Raw genomic sequence first — 12,891 nt, 5'->3', positions numbered from 1 at the left:
GAACAAAGACAGAGACAACCCAGCAGAGAAATAGCACCCAACGAAAGAGCAGAAGGGAGCCAGGAGTCAAACTGGTCCAAGACGGGAAGGTACCTGTTGAGGCACAATCCAGGCCCATCCCGGCGATACGAGAACTATGCCGATGATTGACCAACCCCAGGGCACCCACCCGGAGAGCCCAGAACAGTTCCAACAGAAAAGCCACACTGGCAAAGTAAACTTGTTACCAGTTAGTTGTGATGTTCATGTTAAAAGATTCCCTTCCCCGTTGGGGAGGGATGTGGTGTCGTCACCAGCGCAGGACTACACCACCAGAAGAGCACGAGAGTGATGAGGCCATACCACCCCTCTGGCCAGGTCGGGATGGACTGGGCGATGATGAGGTGAGGGGAGGTGACAAGTGAGGGGCGGAAAGGGCGCGAAGACAGTTTGTAAGGCGAGAGTGAATAAAGCGGATGTACACCTCCACTACTGTGTCGCTGGCTATTATTCAGGGCCCTCTCAGGACCTGACAGGCCGCTCACTAACTCCTGAATTGCTTTGATAGGGCTGGAAAACAAATGCAAATGTCCATCTCCCGTTTAATCGGGTCGTACAGTGATAGTCAATGAAGAGTGTGTTCGCTCCCGGCTTGTAAATTATAACAGACAGTTACGTTTTTGTGTGTGTGTGTTTCTGTCCTGACGGCTTTTAGTTTAATCCAGGAATGGTTAATAGTGGTGCTAGTTAGGCTATCCAATACAGCTGTAGCAAAATACATTTGTCCTTTTTTTCAGCGTATCGGTTGTCGATGAAGCTAATCAGACGGTCTCGTTACATGATGAGTGTAGAAGCCTCACTGAGAGGGGTCCGGAACATTTGGTGGATTAGAAAAAGGTAAGTCCTTGTATGTATATATTTGTAACATGCACAGCTGCAAAATGGCTCACTGAGTTTAGCGTTTGCGGCTGAAATCTGGCTGTAACTGCATCCCATTCTGCAGGGTCCACAAACTGAGTGTTTTTTTTTTAATCAGATGATTATTTACAGCACTATTGTTTATTTGATTGTTTGGATTGCGATGTCACCAGTGCAGCTTCTGGGTTTGTACTGCCCAGGGAACAATGAGGCTACGTAGAAAAGTACATTTTGAAAGTGAGTTTCAATCCATTAAATGTTTCGTAAGCTAGAGGGGAAGCAGTAGACTGGTATGAAAATATTTTAAGGGCCAATCTGAATTGTAGGAAGCCAGTTTTCTCCGTGAAAAGATTTTCTGATGGGTTGAACTTGGTATGTGAAGAGATTTCAGTAGCTTGGCTGTACAAATGCAGTCACGCCTCAGTTGGCTACCAGTAAAACAATGGATTAATTTAAAACTATTCTTATGCACACAAAGTTTTCTTTGAGACATAGAATTCCTTTACCAAAGGACACTTTAGTTTAAAGATTGCAAACAGGCCCGCCCATTACGCTACTAGGTCTCCATATTCAGCACTGCCTCCCTCCACTACCTAGCCCCAACCAGTGCTCCATTGTGGAACTCTTTTTCTCCAGTTTATCCAGTCTACTCTCAAATCACCTTTAGGAAGACTGTCGGAATGTTTTTATTTTACAGATTTTTTTTCACATTCATTATTTAATGTCTATTATACCAGACTGTAAAGTACTTGATTGAATGTTCTGTGGCACTGAGATGTCCCTAGAGTCGAACGCCGTACTCTCGAAGAATAAATCAAACCACCCTTCCATTCTTGTGTACCAAACTTGGGGACTGGCTAACAGCGCCTGGGAGTCCCACCAAGTCTGTCTGTCTGGGGATATGGTAAGAAATGCTCTGTATTATAAGTAATGCTCCATATGGCAGAGAGAGACAGCCATATGGAGCATTACTTATAATACAGCGTTTTATAGAGCATCATTTCCTGCACTAGGGTCCGTGTAACAACTTCAGGCATGGTTATGTGGTCCATCCTTTTTAGACTGAAGATGATGCAGCTGCTTTGGTCTCAGCCCTTAAGTCTGCCCAGCAAATTATAAGGTAGACCAGGGGCTTCCAACATTTTTCTTTTAATAAGAGCTACTTGTTAAATAAAAATCCCCAAGAGTTACTAATAGTAGAGAGGTAGTAGTAATCACACCCGACAGGATTGTAGTAGTTCCCATCATATGCAAGATTCCCCGCAGTGACCACCACTGTGCTTCGCACGGCTGCCTGCAGTAATGTAAATAAAATGCTTTATCAATGTGGAATTCCTTTACATGAGTAATACATAACTGCCACACCTGCAGTTCCCCTAGCACAAAGTTAATAATAGAAGTAATAGTCTCCCCCACACTTTGATTTTTATCACTCAGATATCCGCTTTAAATATATTTTGGAAATTCAGCCGTTACACATAAGTCATTGCTTCAGTGCATCTAGCACCAAGTTAATATTCGTAATAAACTGCTTGACACAGTTAGATTTTTAGCAATTAAAATATCAGCTTTTAATATATTTTGGCCATTCAGCCATTTTTCTTTAAACTATGAATTCTTAAAATGCACACATTTTCTATTCATATATTTGATTTTAAATTTTAGTATACATATATTACTTCAACTAAGCAAAAGCTTCAAATGTATTTCAGTGGGCTGTGTACAGGAGAGCTACTTACAAGTAGTAGGAGAACTACCAGTAGCTCACAAGCTACTTGTTGGAGAAGCTTGAGGTAGACCGATATAGATGGTGTTGTAAAAGTCCAATTAGGCTTACTGCTGATGGAACCTAACTAATCTAATAGTTTCTTTTAGTAAACTATTACTAGATGATAGCAATTTTTTGTCACACCACTGATTTGAACTGCGAATCTCAGATAGCAATCCTACAGAACCCAGAGAAAGGAAATAGAAAAGGCAGAGAATGGAAATGTTGTTCAGCAGTGAGAAGTCCATGTTTGCTTTGGAAGATGGCCATCTCTAGCTGAGCCCAGTCCTCGGGGTCTCAAGACCAACGTGATCCGAGCCCTCTGTCTTACTGGCTGTGAAAACCAACACAATGTGCCTGTGTTGGGTTCTTAAAGTATTAGCACAATGTTGGGTTTGTGTTTCTAGACACATCACTGTCCCTTAAAAAGTTTCAAAAAAATTAAAGCAACCTTGTGTAATGTAACTGGTGCTCATGTAAAGCACTCCAATAACTTCAGGGCTGAGTTTGTGCTATTTAAAATAAAATAAATCAAATAAAAAAAAGCCCAACTAATCATGCACGATCCACTGGCTTTGCCAATTATTTTTAAGCCATGTTGTGCAGCAGCTTAGAGGGAAAAAGTACTGTCTATTGGTCAACAACACTGGCTGTGTCGTAGCATTTTTCTTTCGTTTGACAATACTGCACAATAGTTGCACTACTGTATAACATCGGTAAAAAAAAATGACAAAGCCAATAGATCTTGCATAGCAGAAACCTATTGCTTTTGACAATGATTGTGTCATTTACATTCTCTACTATTTGAGCAATGCTTTTCCAGTGTTAAGAAAGAGAAGCCCACACGTCACTTTCAAGGGTACGTCCTGGTGCACATGTTCAACATTAATGTTCCCAGAAGCCACCATTGGATTAGCTCTGTGCCTGTGTGAATTACTAATCACACCACACTCTCATCCAAAAACCTATTGCAGCCCAGGAGACGATGCCTAAGCCGGCTGCTAACAGAACATTCTCTAGAGGCAAAGCTACAATTTATTCTCCGTCTTGTATGGGGGCAAACTGCATGCTGGAGTGTAAAGCAGTGTGCACCCTACTGTTGCCTGTTTAAAAAGGCTCCCTTGAGCTAGCAAGCTGACAAGCTTTGGTTGGTGCACTTGTGTGCCACTGAGTGGTACTGAGACCTGAGGGACTTTGGCAGCATTTCCAGCAACCCTAAAAAAAGCCTGCTGCCCTCTACTGGTGAAGGGCTAAACCTAGAAACACGAGCCTAGAGATATGCAGCACTAGCTGCACCCTCTAAGGTGAAAAACTACAGACAAATGAAGTAAGCACAAGTTTGTACTGCATTTACCATAGTGCATTGGGGCAACCTGCATGCTGGAGTGTAAAGCAGTGTTCTCCCTACTGTTTCCTGTGTACAAATATAAACCAGTTTGAAACAAGCTGTATTTTTTTTAGCAAAAAAAGATTTTATTCATGGCCAAAACATCCTACAAATTAGGAAACACCTAGAGTTGCTGAGATCAGACCCAGAGTAAATTGTTAAGGAGTTGAACGCGTTTTGCTTTGTGGCCACACTCCACTCCGGTTACAAAAGTGCTCTACAAATTAATCACGGGTTTGCATTTTTAATGTACTTGCAACAGCTTCTTTTGCCCTGGTAATTCTAATGAAGTGGTGTGGGCAAAGGGCAAGTTCATTTAACAGGTTAATGCTTGACATGTCTTTTATCCAGATAACTAATTGGTAGCAAAGTCCAACAGTACCCTAGACAGCTGACATTCGTAGAAGCACAAGTACATCATCACGGAACAGAACTTACACAGGTGTTGATATTGCAACAGCAATGTGCCAAAGAGTATGCATTTTCGTAAAGGTATTCTCCACAGAGGTAATAAACAATGTGTTCAATGATTCCAGTAACACTTGGCATAATAAAGTATATGCATGCCTCACCACTAGAAGCACACGTGGTCTACCCTAAACTCTGGTCACTGCAGATTACCAATCACTAGTTCATCATGCTCTCACAGAACACCACCTCACACATTTCTGCATGCATCCTCAGATACTCATTTTAATATGTGAAACATAATGCTTAAGCATATAACACACCAACAACTGCACTTCTGTCCTCAGTACTCAAAGGCACCCCACATTCCCAAGACAGTACTGCTGCAAATGGAAGATGCTGCACACTAAACGGATATCATAATTTGTTTTCTGTAATATGACTACTAGAAGTGTCTTGATGAATCTGCTTGATGCAGATAGATGAGATGTGCACATAAAATTAAGAAACGGCGAATATCTAACAGCAGCCCAACAAAAAATATGGAGAAGACCAAGTTAGTTGCAAAGTCCTTCCAGAGACCAATATGCACTAAAGCCTGGCCACCCTCCCAATCCTCTGGAAGATCGTTATAACTGCTACAGTGGGGGTGTCAAGTGCAGATTTAGGAGTGCTGGACTCATAAAAGATTTTCAGCTTACACATAAGATATATGTGCATACTGTAAATCTAAATGGAACTTATAAGAAAAGTAAATATCATGAAATTCAGGCATGAATTGGGTCATCTTGGATCTACTTTGGACACCCCTGTACTACAGTCATTGTGCAACCACGTTTTTGGCATTTCATTCAGGTCCAAAAGAAACAGTAGAACAGGAAACGTAATACTAAAATAAATACAACTGAAATAGGATTTACTTTGCCAGCTATGAATTTTGTTTCAATGTACACATTGACCAAATGGAGTAAACAGTAAAACCTGACAAACAAGCACATGCGTATATGATGAACAGTTCTGTGCACATACCATACTTTGTCCAACCCGTATACACAAAGTTAAAACAACCCCTTTTTTAATAAAACATTTGCATGGTAAGTAAAACATCCGAAACATTAGAAAACATGTACCAAAAATCAAGTGAATATAGAAAATCACCAAGGGTTAAATAGTAAAAAAAAAAAAAAAAACAGCTGAATACAAAAGGAATGCGTGTGTCACTCTCTTATCATTTAAAGCAGCAAGCAGCATGCCGGATAAATGAACGTTCATCAAAAACTGCTGAGCTACAACGCTTTATATTTTAGCTGTATGTGCGGATTAAGCAAGGGGATTTGACATAACCGGGCCTATAATCATCTAACAAGATAGTTTTTTTTTCCTGCTACAATTTGCTCTCCAACTCGTAAATTTAGAAACATAAATCAGTTTGAAACAAACCGTACTTTTAGCATAAAGGATTGAATTCACAACCAAAACATCCAATAAATTAGGAAATATATTTATTAAAAAAAATTAAGCAAGAAAGACAGGACAATCTATGAAGTAGGACAAAAGCAACTTCGAAGCAACTCAAAACAAGTAATGGCTGAATTAAAACTGTATGTTTTAAAAACTCTTATTCGTACTTCAGCATTAGCACGTGTTAGGAAACAGAAAAATCAATGCTAAGGTGGCATAATATTGCCATCTTGAGCAGAGATCTGAAAGGTCTAGGGGGCATAAAGCCTGCCATAGATAACCAGGTGCCCAAAGAGAAGAAGAGTCAATTTTTTCCTACCTCACCCTTATGTATACAGTGCAATTCTGTTTTTTTGTTTTAAGATGTTTTGTTAAAAAAGCAATTTGGGATTTTGCCTTAAAACTGAACACACAAAAATCGGCATTGAGCTATCTTGCACATGCTCGAACATCCCCTCTTAACCTGATTTTTAGGTCGAGCATTCGAGACCTCTTGTATATATTTCATTATATACTTGTCTTGTGGGCTTCAGGCCATTTCATTTATATGATTCAGTGTCCTTTAATAATCCTTGCTTGCTAGTGGTCAGTCCTGCCTTTTCGTCCCACCCTCCTTTCTCTTAGGGAGCAGGGACCAAGCACTGTAAGACTGTGCTTTGGTTTATCATCTGTGTTCAGGTTAGGTGTCCGTGGCTGTGTGCATTTTAATATTGCATTCCTCCCTCCCGCCTCCTCCCATGTCTTCCCCATCTCCCTGTGTGCCTGGGGCTCCCGTCATGTCCCTCACCCCTTCCACCACATTACTTATTTGTTTTATTTTACCGTTCATTGTTGCTGATGCACGGCTGAAGGCATGCCTCCTCATACTTCTTCTGTGTCTAGTTTCAATTTCCTCCGGCAACACTTTACATCACAGTTGGGGGACTTCCCAGAAGTAGTGGGCTGGGCTGTGGATGGCTCCAATGTGAAATACGAAGAACCCAAGTATTTGAGCCAGGACAATGATTGCACTCACGCCAAAACCTGTCTCCATGGCAAGCAGACGGAGCCTGTTGCGATTTGATCGCCAGCTTATCAGCACTGAATTGTTGCCAGCCAACAGGATCTGATGACCGCCCTCTTGCCTCTTTGCTTGGAAAAAAAGCATAAGCCTCGATTTTCTAGCCTTTCAATCTGTAACATGGTTTTGATTTCACTCATTTCAACAGATCTGCCAGGAGAGAAGCCCAACTGGTAAGGAAGGCCCAAGGATGTGTTTATGTTTTCTATTTTGCTTAACATTTACTAGGGCAGAACTTGACAGTGGCAGACCGATGATATCAAAGCAGGCCCTGCAATGTATGTAGGCTCTCTGTTAACTGGACTTGGTGTGACAGGGTGGGTGAGTGGTGGGCGGGAACGATCATGTTTTTCAACATTGCACATCATGTTGCTTTTTCGGATTTCCTTTCAAATGCCAAATGGTACCAAATTAGCTGAATACAATGTTATCTAGTGCATGGACAGCCTAATTAAAAAGTTGAGCTGCATTCCACTCAAAAAGGGCTACAGAAAATGTTATTATGTGTGCAGTTCAAGGGAGAGAGAGTCAACCATGACTCTCTTGACTGTTTATTTAAGACGTGAAAGCTGCTTTCCTCGGCAGCAGTCTGCTTTCTTTCTCACGCTCATTTACAAAATGACAATTGAAATAATGCAAGCATTAGCAAAATAAGTTTGCCTTTTTAATCAAAGGTGTTTTTATTGTTTAGCGAGTTTGTGCATGTGAGAGACTTTGGGGGAATGCACAGGGGAAAAGACTGACTGTTGCCTCATATGCTCACCAGTTACCGAGCAAGCGTCGCATGCAGCCATATGAGTGCCATAAACTCTTCCACATCTTCGGGGTGTAGTTTTTGCATTCCTGACCACCCTTTCATAATTGCAAACGGGTGTGGCCTTAAAGGGGGTCGAGGGAAGTGACATTTGGAGAAAGATTTTTTTATTCTTCCCCTGTCGTCGTTGCCAGCACTCCGGAGGGTGCAATCCTATGTACTGCATTTCAAAGAATACTAAGGAGTAACCAGCGGTATGTCTGAAAGTGCTTCACAATCTATGCCCCAGCTTTTCATTGCTGTAAACTGGTGCCCTGAGCATATCAGTATTTTGCAGTCTATCATCCCTAATAACTTTTATTTCCAGCCTTGTATTACTCATGTAATCTACCTTAATAAAATAGCCCGTTGTGATGGGAACCTTTGATGTGCAAGATTCTATTCATCATGTGCATTAATCTACAGAACTAGCCTGTTTGACCAGATATCGGCCATTGTGATGATCAGACTCATGTGATAGTTTCCATTGTAACAAGAATTGAAAAACCTAATGATTACGTAACACTTACCCCTCCTCCACACGGCAAACCACTGAAACCGGAACCTGAATGTCCTAACTAATAGTTGGTGTTTTCCTTAAACAACAACGGGCTGTTTATGGGGTATTTCTTAGAGAGTACTCTTTGTACAATTAAAAAACACACCTATGTCAAATTTTACAAAAGGATAATTCTTTGTACATAGTAAATCAACAGATGTTTGCATAGCCTAGAATTGGTGGCAGCATTGCAGTGATGCAGCCCTGTCTGATGCATAAGACGTGCCTCTCTTGGAGCTTGGGAGCCCTACTTTTAGAAGCATTAGGGGAAGGTTGCATGAACACCTACATGCATATCTTGCTCTTATTCAAAGCATATGATTAGCATGAAGTCTGATTCTGAATAGATAGGGGCTTGGTGTGTCTGATCTTCCCACCTCTCCAGGCCTATAGATTCTTTCAAAGACTCTGGACATGCATCGCATTCCGGTTCTGGTTCAACCTCAACTCCCACCAGTGGCCCTTCTTATGGGGGCCATATAATCCCTTCATTGTGCCAATTGTCCAATAACTGGGCTATTGCCTAATACAATGTCATTCTTTCTGTCCCTTGAACAAAACCGGGTCAAATGATATGAATTTCAGATTCTTTTTTTTATTTTTTATTTCTGTTGAATCAAGAGCACGAACTTTCATATCATATAATGCTGACCAGTTTGTATGCCTCATTATAATGTTGTGATCTTTTGACAGGAGACTAATATCTAATGCATTGTCCCTTCCTCACTCGAAACACTTCTGCATCTAGTTTAACCTTCTTGATCAGTACTGGTGAGAGAGCCCCTATAAAGGATCTGCAATTTACTTGGCTCAAAACGAGCAATAGGTGAGGACCAAAACCATTTCTTCTGACCACTTTGCAGGGACGAAACCCTTGAGTGAAACCAAACCAGAACACATAGGTAAAAGACATTATCATTTACAATGCCAATAGCTCTAACTCTCGCAAAGGCGAGACCCTACTGCATTGCACATGCTTGTTCTCTATACAAATGTACCTATAGTTTTTCCTCTTTCTTCTAGAAAGCACTGGGTGAACTCGTAAGAGACACCATGGAAACAACCGCAGACATATTTGCAATTTCGACTATTAGCTGTTTTCATACAGATGCCACGTCCTGTGCTATTTGTAGTCCTTTTGAAATAGCAGTGGACCAGCGTGCTCCCCCCCTGCAGTTTAAAACACCCTGCTTGACACAGCTCGCACCTTTTTAGGGTCGAGCCTGCGTTGCATGCGCTCACGCATGCGTATCGCAGTGAGACGCTTTAGTTATTAAAAAAGGGCTCGGAGCCCTGTCGATGTCACGTCAGTGTGTTTCATTGGTTGGTGGCTTGCCTAGTAAAATCTGCTTGCTTTCATTAGTGGAAGGCATGCCTTTTCCGGTGGTTAGCCCTCCTCGAGCGCAGAGAGCAAGTACAGAAAGCATGCAAGGCTCGCTGTTTTCTGTCTGGCTCGTGGGCTACTTTTTCTCTATTTTCCTAGCGCGATTTCGCTTGAGAGAAGTCGAGTGCTTTACACAGTTAATTTCACTTTTTTGGGTTACGTACATAAAAGCACTTTTGCCGATAGATGAAAAGTCGGGTTAGGAGTTTACAACGCGATCAGCTCTAACATGAGCAAACGCGAGACCCGCTGCATTGCAAATTCTTGTTTCTCTTGTTCCCCAGCACACTAAAATACAATCTGCAAAAGAACCGTGCTCCTTCTAAAAGGAACAAGGGGAAAGGAGCTGTAAAGCACACAGCTGTTTCGCTACAGTGCTCTGCTATGTGTGTGGCATCTGTCTGGCAGAGTTAATAATGACAACCACCTTTAATCCGGAGGTCCAGGATCAGAGCAGAGGATGCAGTTCTAAGTGTAAACCAGTGAAGAACACAAACAAAGCTTCCTTGAACAGTTCACAGCACATGGTGTTTTAAAACCCTGTGAAATACTGGGTAAGGATGGGATAGGATGCCAGACACTATCCAGATGAAGTCAAAACCTTTCATGAAGCAGGACGGGACAAAGGCATCAAGCCTCTGGAGTATTTATTGTGCTGGGTGGAAAGTCAGCATGGCAATGTGAGGGAGGCGCAACACAGAGGGAAGAAACAAACAGATGGTCGGAGGGGACAGAGCCAGCTACAAAACATGCTTTCTGTAGCGTAGCTCAACAAAAAGAAAAAAATAGATCTGAAAATTGCAAGCAGTGTAAGGACACAGTTCTTGGGCCATGCTCTGGGGGAGGGTGCCATGTAAGAAGAGGGAAGTGCTGATGGCAGAACTGACCAGCAGGAAGCAAGCAATTGAGAGTGGCTTTGTAGCCCATCAGAGGTAAGGCAGGCCTCCATATCCACTAAAAGTAAACAACAAGTCTCAAAGAAACCGAGCAAGCACAATCTATGCGAGACCTAAAAATGGGGAGTTTAAGTCACGGGACAGAGTAATATTGAGTGCGAAAGCAGATATTTCCCCCCCAAGGGGTACTTAGTTTTTGCAGTTTTACATAGTGCAAGCTTGACCAAGTATTGGCACGCTTTAGATGAGCACCAGTTACATTACACAGTCACATTCATTTTTTGGAGGCACAGGGCGATGAAATGATTACTCCCTCTACTCCATTCCCTCTCAGATCTGGACAGTGTCAAAACTGACAGTGATGTGTCTTTGAGAGGCATTTGGCTCAGCAGGAAAATTTAAGTGTTAACATGCCAGCCCCTCCCTTGTTTCTGCCACCGTCACCAGCTCATTCACATCTGCTGGAATTATTCATTTGACAAGTCTCCCACAGGTGCTCCTGAAATGGGAGATGCAGGTGGCTGGGGCAAAGTCTTGGATAAAGATGCAGAGAACTCTGCAACACTGTCCATTCTTCTTTATCCAGAGGGAGGAGAGCACTGCAGCATTGCATACCAATAAGGTAACGGCACCCTGCCCTCCTCTACTTTTGTCCAAGTTGCTCTCCATTTGATGTCATGTTGAAGCTGCCCGTCTCTTCCCAGCTCGCTTACCGCTATCATTTATGGAAAATGTGATCATATATCTATATATATATATATATATATATCTTTAAAAAAGTTTATAGCTTGATTCTGAATTTACTCCCACAAAACCATAGAAATTTAGCAGTTATAGTTATGGTTAGCTCAAGTAACTATATATATTTTTTTTATTACTTAATTTTTTGTCAACAAGTGTTACAGAAATAAAAAGCAAAAAGGAAAAGCACAGATTGCTTGCATTAGTTCAAAGTATAGTACAATTCTTTATATCAGACAGCACAGTTCTTGTATGCAACAGCAGGGATGTGGAATTCCTATCGCCCGACGCCCTGGACATCTTGTTTGGGGTCAAGGGCAACAAGTTTTTATTTTTACTTTGTCCTTGGGACAAGTAGGCCCAACCCTCTGTAGCACAAACCCTTTGGCTGCCTGTTTACAGAGAGTGGAACTCTCTGCAGTTGAGGTAATGTGTTTCCAAAAGATAATGCTGTTCGAACTTGTATTTATGGTTCATTATTTGAAATCCTTCATTATTAGGGTGAGTGCTGTAAATAAATGTTTTAAGGTCACACTTCACTACTGATGTTGGTTCCAGTACAAAAACAAAAAAAACGTGTATACACGTTTGAAAAGTTTAGGCTATGAGGCTAAGTATAATGCTCCCAGAATGCTCTCTGATTAGATGCAAATGAAGTGTCATTTAGTAAAATGTGTTGGTGCATGCTAGTATTTCCCAAAAATATTTCTAATGGAAAATCAGTGTAACCATTTTCAACACGATTATGGCAAGCATGAAAATAAACAAACACTGACAAAGCCATCTGATCTGACATATTTTTATAAGTCGTTTAGTTTCATCAATGCGTGTATTGTTTTGACATGGCTTTTGTAACACTTTATTGTTGTGGGAGCTATCAGGCCCTCAACACTGTAACAAACACTGGCAAAAAAAAAAAAAAAAAGTTTTTGAACTCTAAAAGCACACGTTGCCACCAGTGGCATAACAAAGGCCCCGCAGCCGCCCTCCTGGGGGCCCCTTCAGCACAGCACCTGGCCTGAGTGAGTCTGGAGAGGGGGCTCCTCCATGTTCTTTGCAAAGGGGCACCCTCCAGTTTCGTTACGTCAATGATTGCCACTGTAGTTCCTGACACTGAACAAAACTACCTTGTGTGCCAATATGCTCCTTGTGGAAGATCAGAATGCGATCGCTCACAGTAAAGCCAGCCGAAAGAGAGAGAAATAGAAGTTTAATAAAAACAAAATGTTTTGTTAACACCAGACCTAATTAGGGACCAAGGCCCACATGTAGGTAGCTTTTTGCATGTCGCAAACAGCGACTTTCGCTGTTTGCGGCGTGCAAAAAGCACATTGCGATGCACAAACCCAGTTTTGCCATTCGGTAACCTGGTTACCGAATCGCAAAACGGGTTTGCGACTCGCAATTAGGAAGGGGTATTCCCTTCCTAATTGCGACTCGCAGTGCAATGTAGGATTGTTTTGTGACCGCGAACGCGGGCGCAAACCAATCGCAGTTTTCACCCATTTCAAATGGGTGCTAACACTTTCGCTAAAGG

The 12,891-nt window shown here is 41.9% G+C and overlaps 1 protein-coding gene across 4 annotated transcripts in view; it reads left to right on the top strand.

The window, feature by feature from the left end:
- BTC (betacellulin) overlaps positions 1-12,891 on the top strand; it is a 245,214-nt gene that overhangs the window by 204,272 nt on the left and 28,051 nt on the right. For all 4 annotated transcript variants that reach the window (XR_011203821.1, XR_011203824.1, XM_069235472.1 and 1 more), the window contains one exon: positions 777-876. Coding sequence is in view for 2 of the 4 variants with exons in the window: in XM_069235472.1 (XP_069091573.1) it covers positions 777-870 (94 nt within the window). In the remaining 2 variants the exon portion in view is untranslated. The remainder of the gene's footprint in view (positions 1-776; positions 877-12,891) is intronic.

Source organism: Pleurodeles waltl, chromosome 1_2 (assembly GCF_031143425.1).
Source record: "Pleurodeles waltl isolate 20211129_DDA chromosome 1_2, aPleWal1.hap1.20221129, whole genome shotgun sequence".
Lineage (NCBI taxonomy): Eukaryota > Metazoa > Chordata > Amphibia > Caudata > Salamandridae > Pleurodeles > Pleurodeles waltl.
Note: the sequence above shows the minus strand (reverse complement) of the source record. Positions and strands in the feature narration are given on the sequence as shown.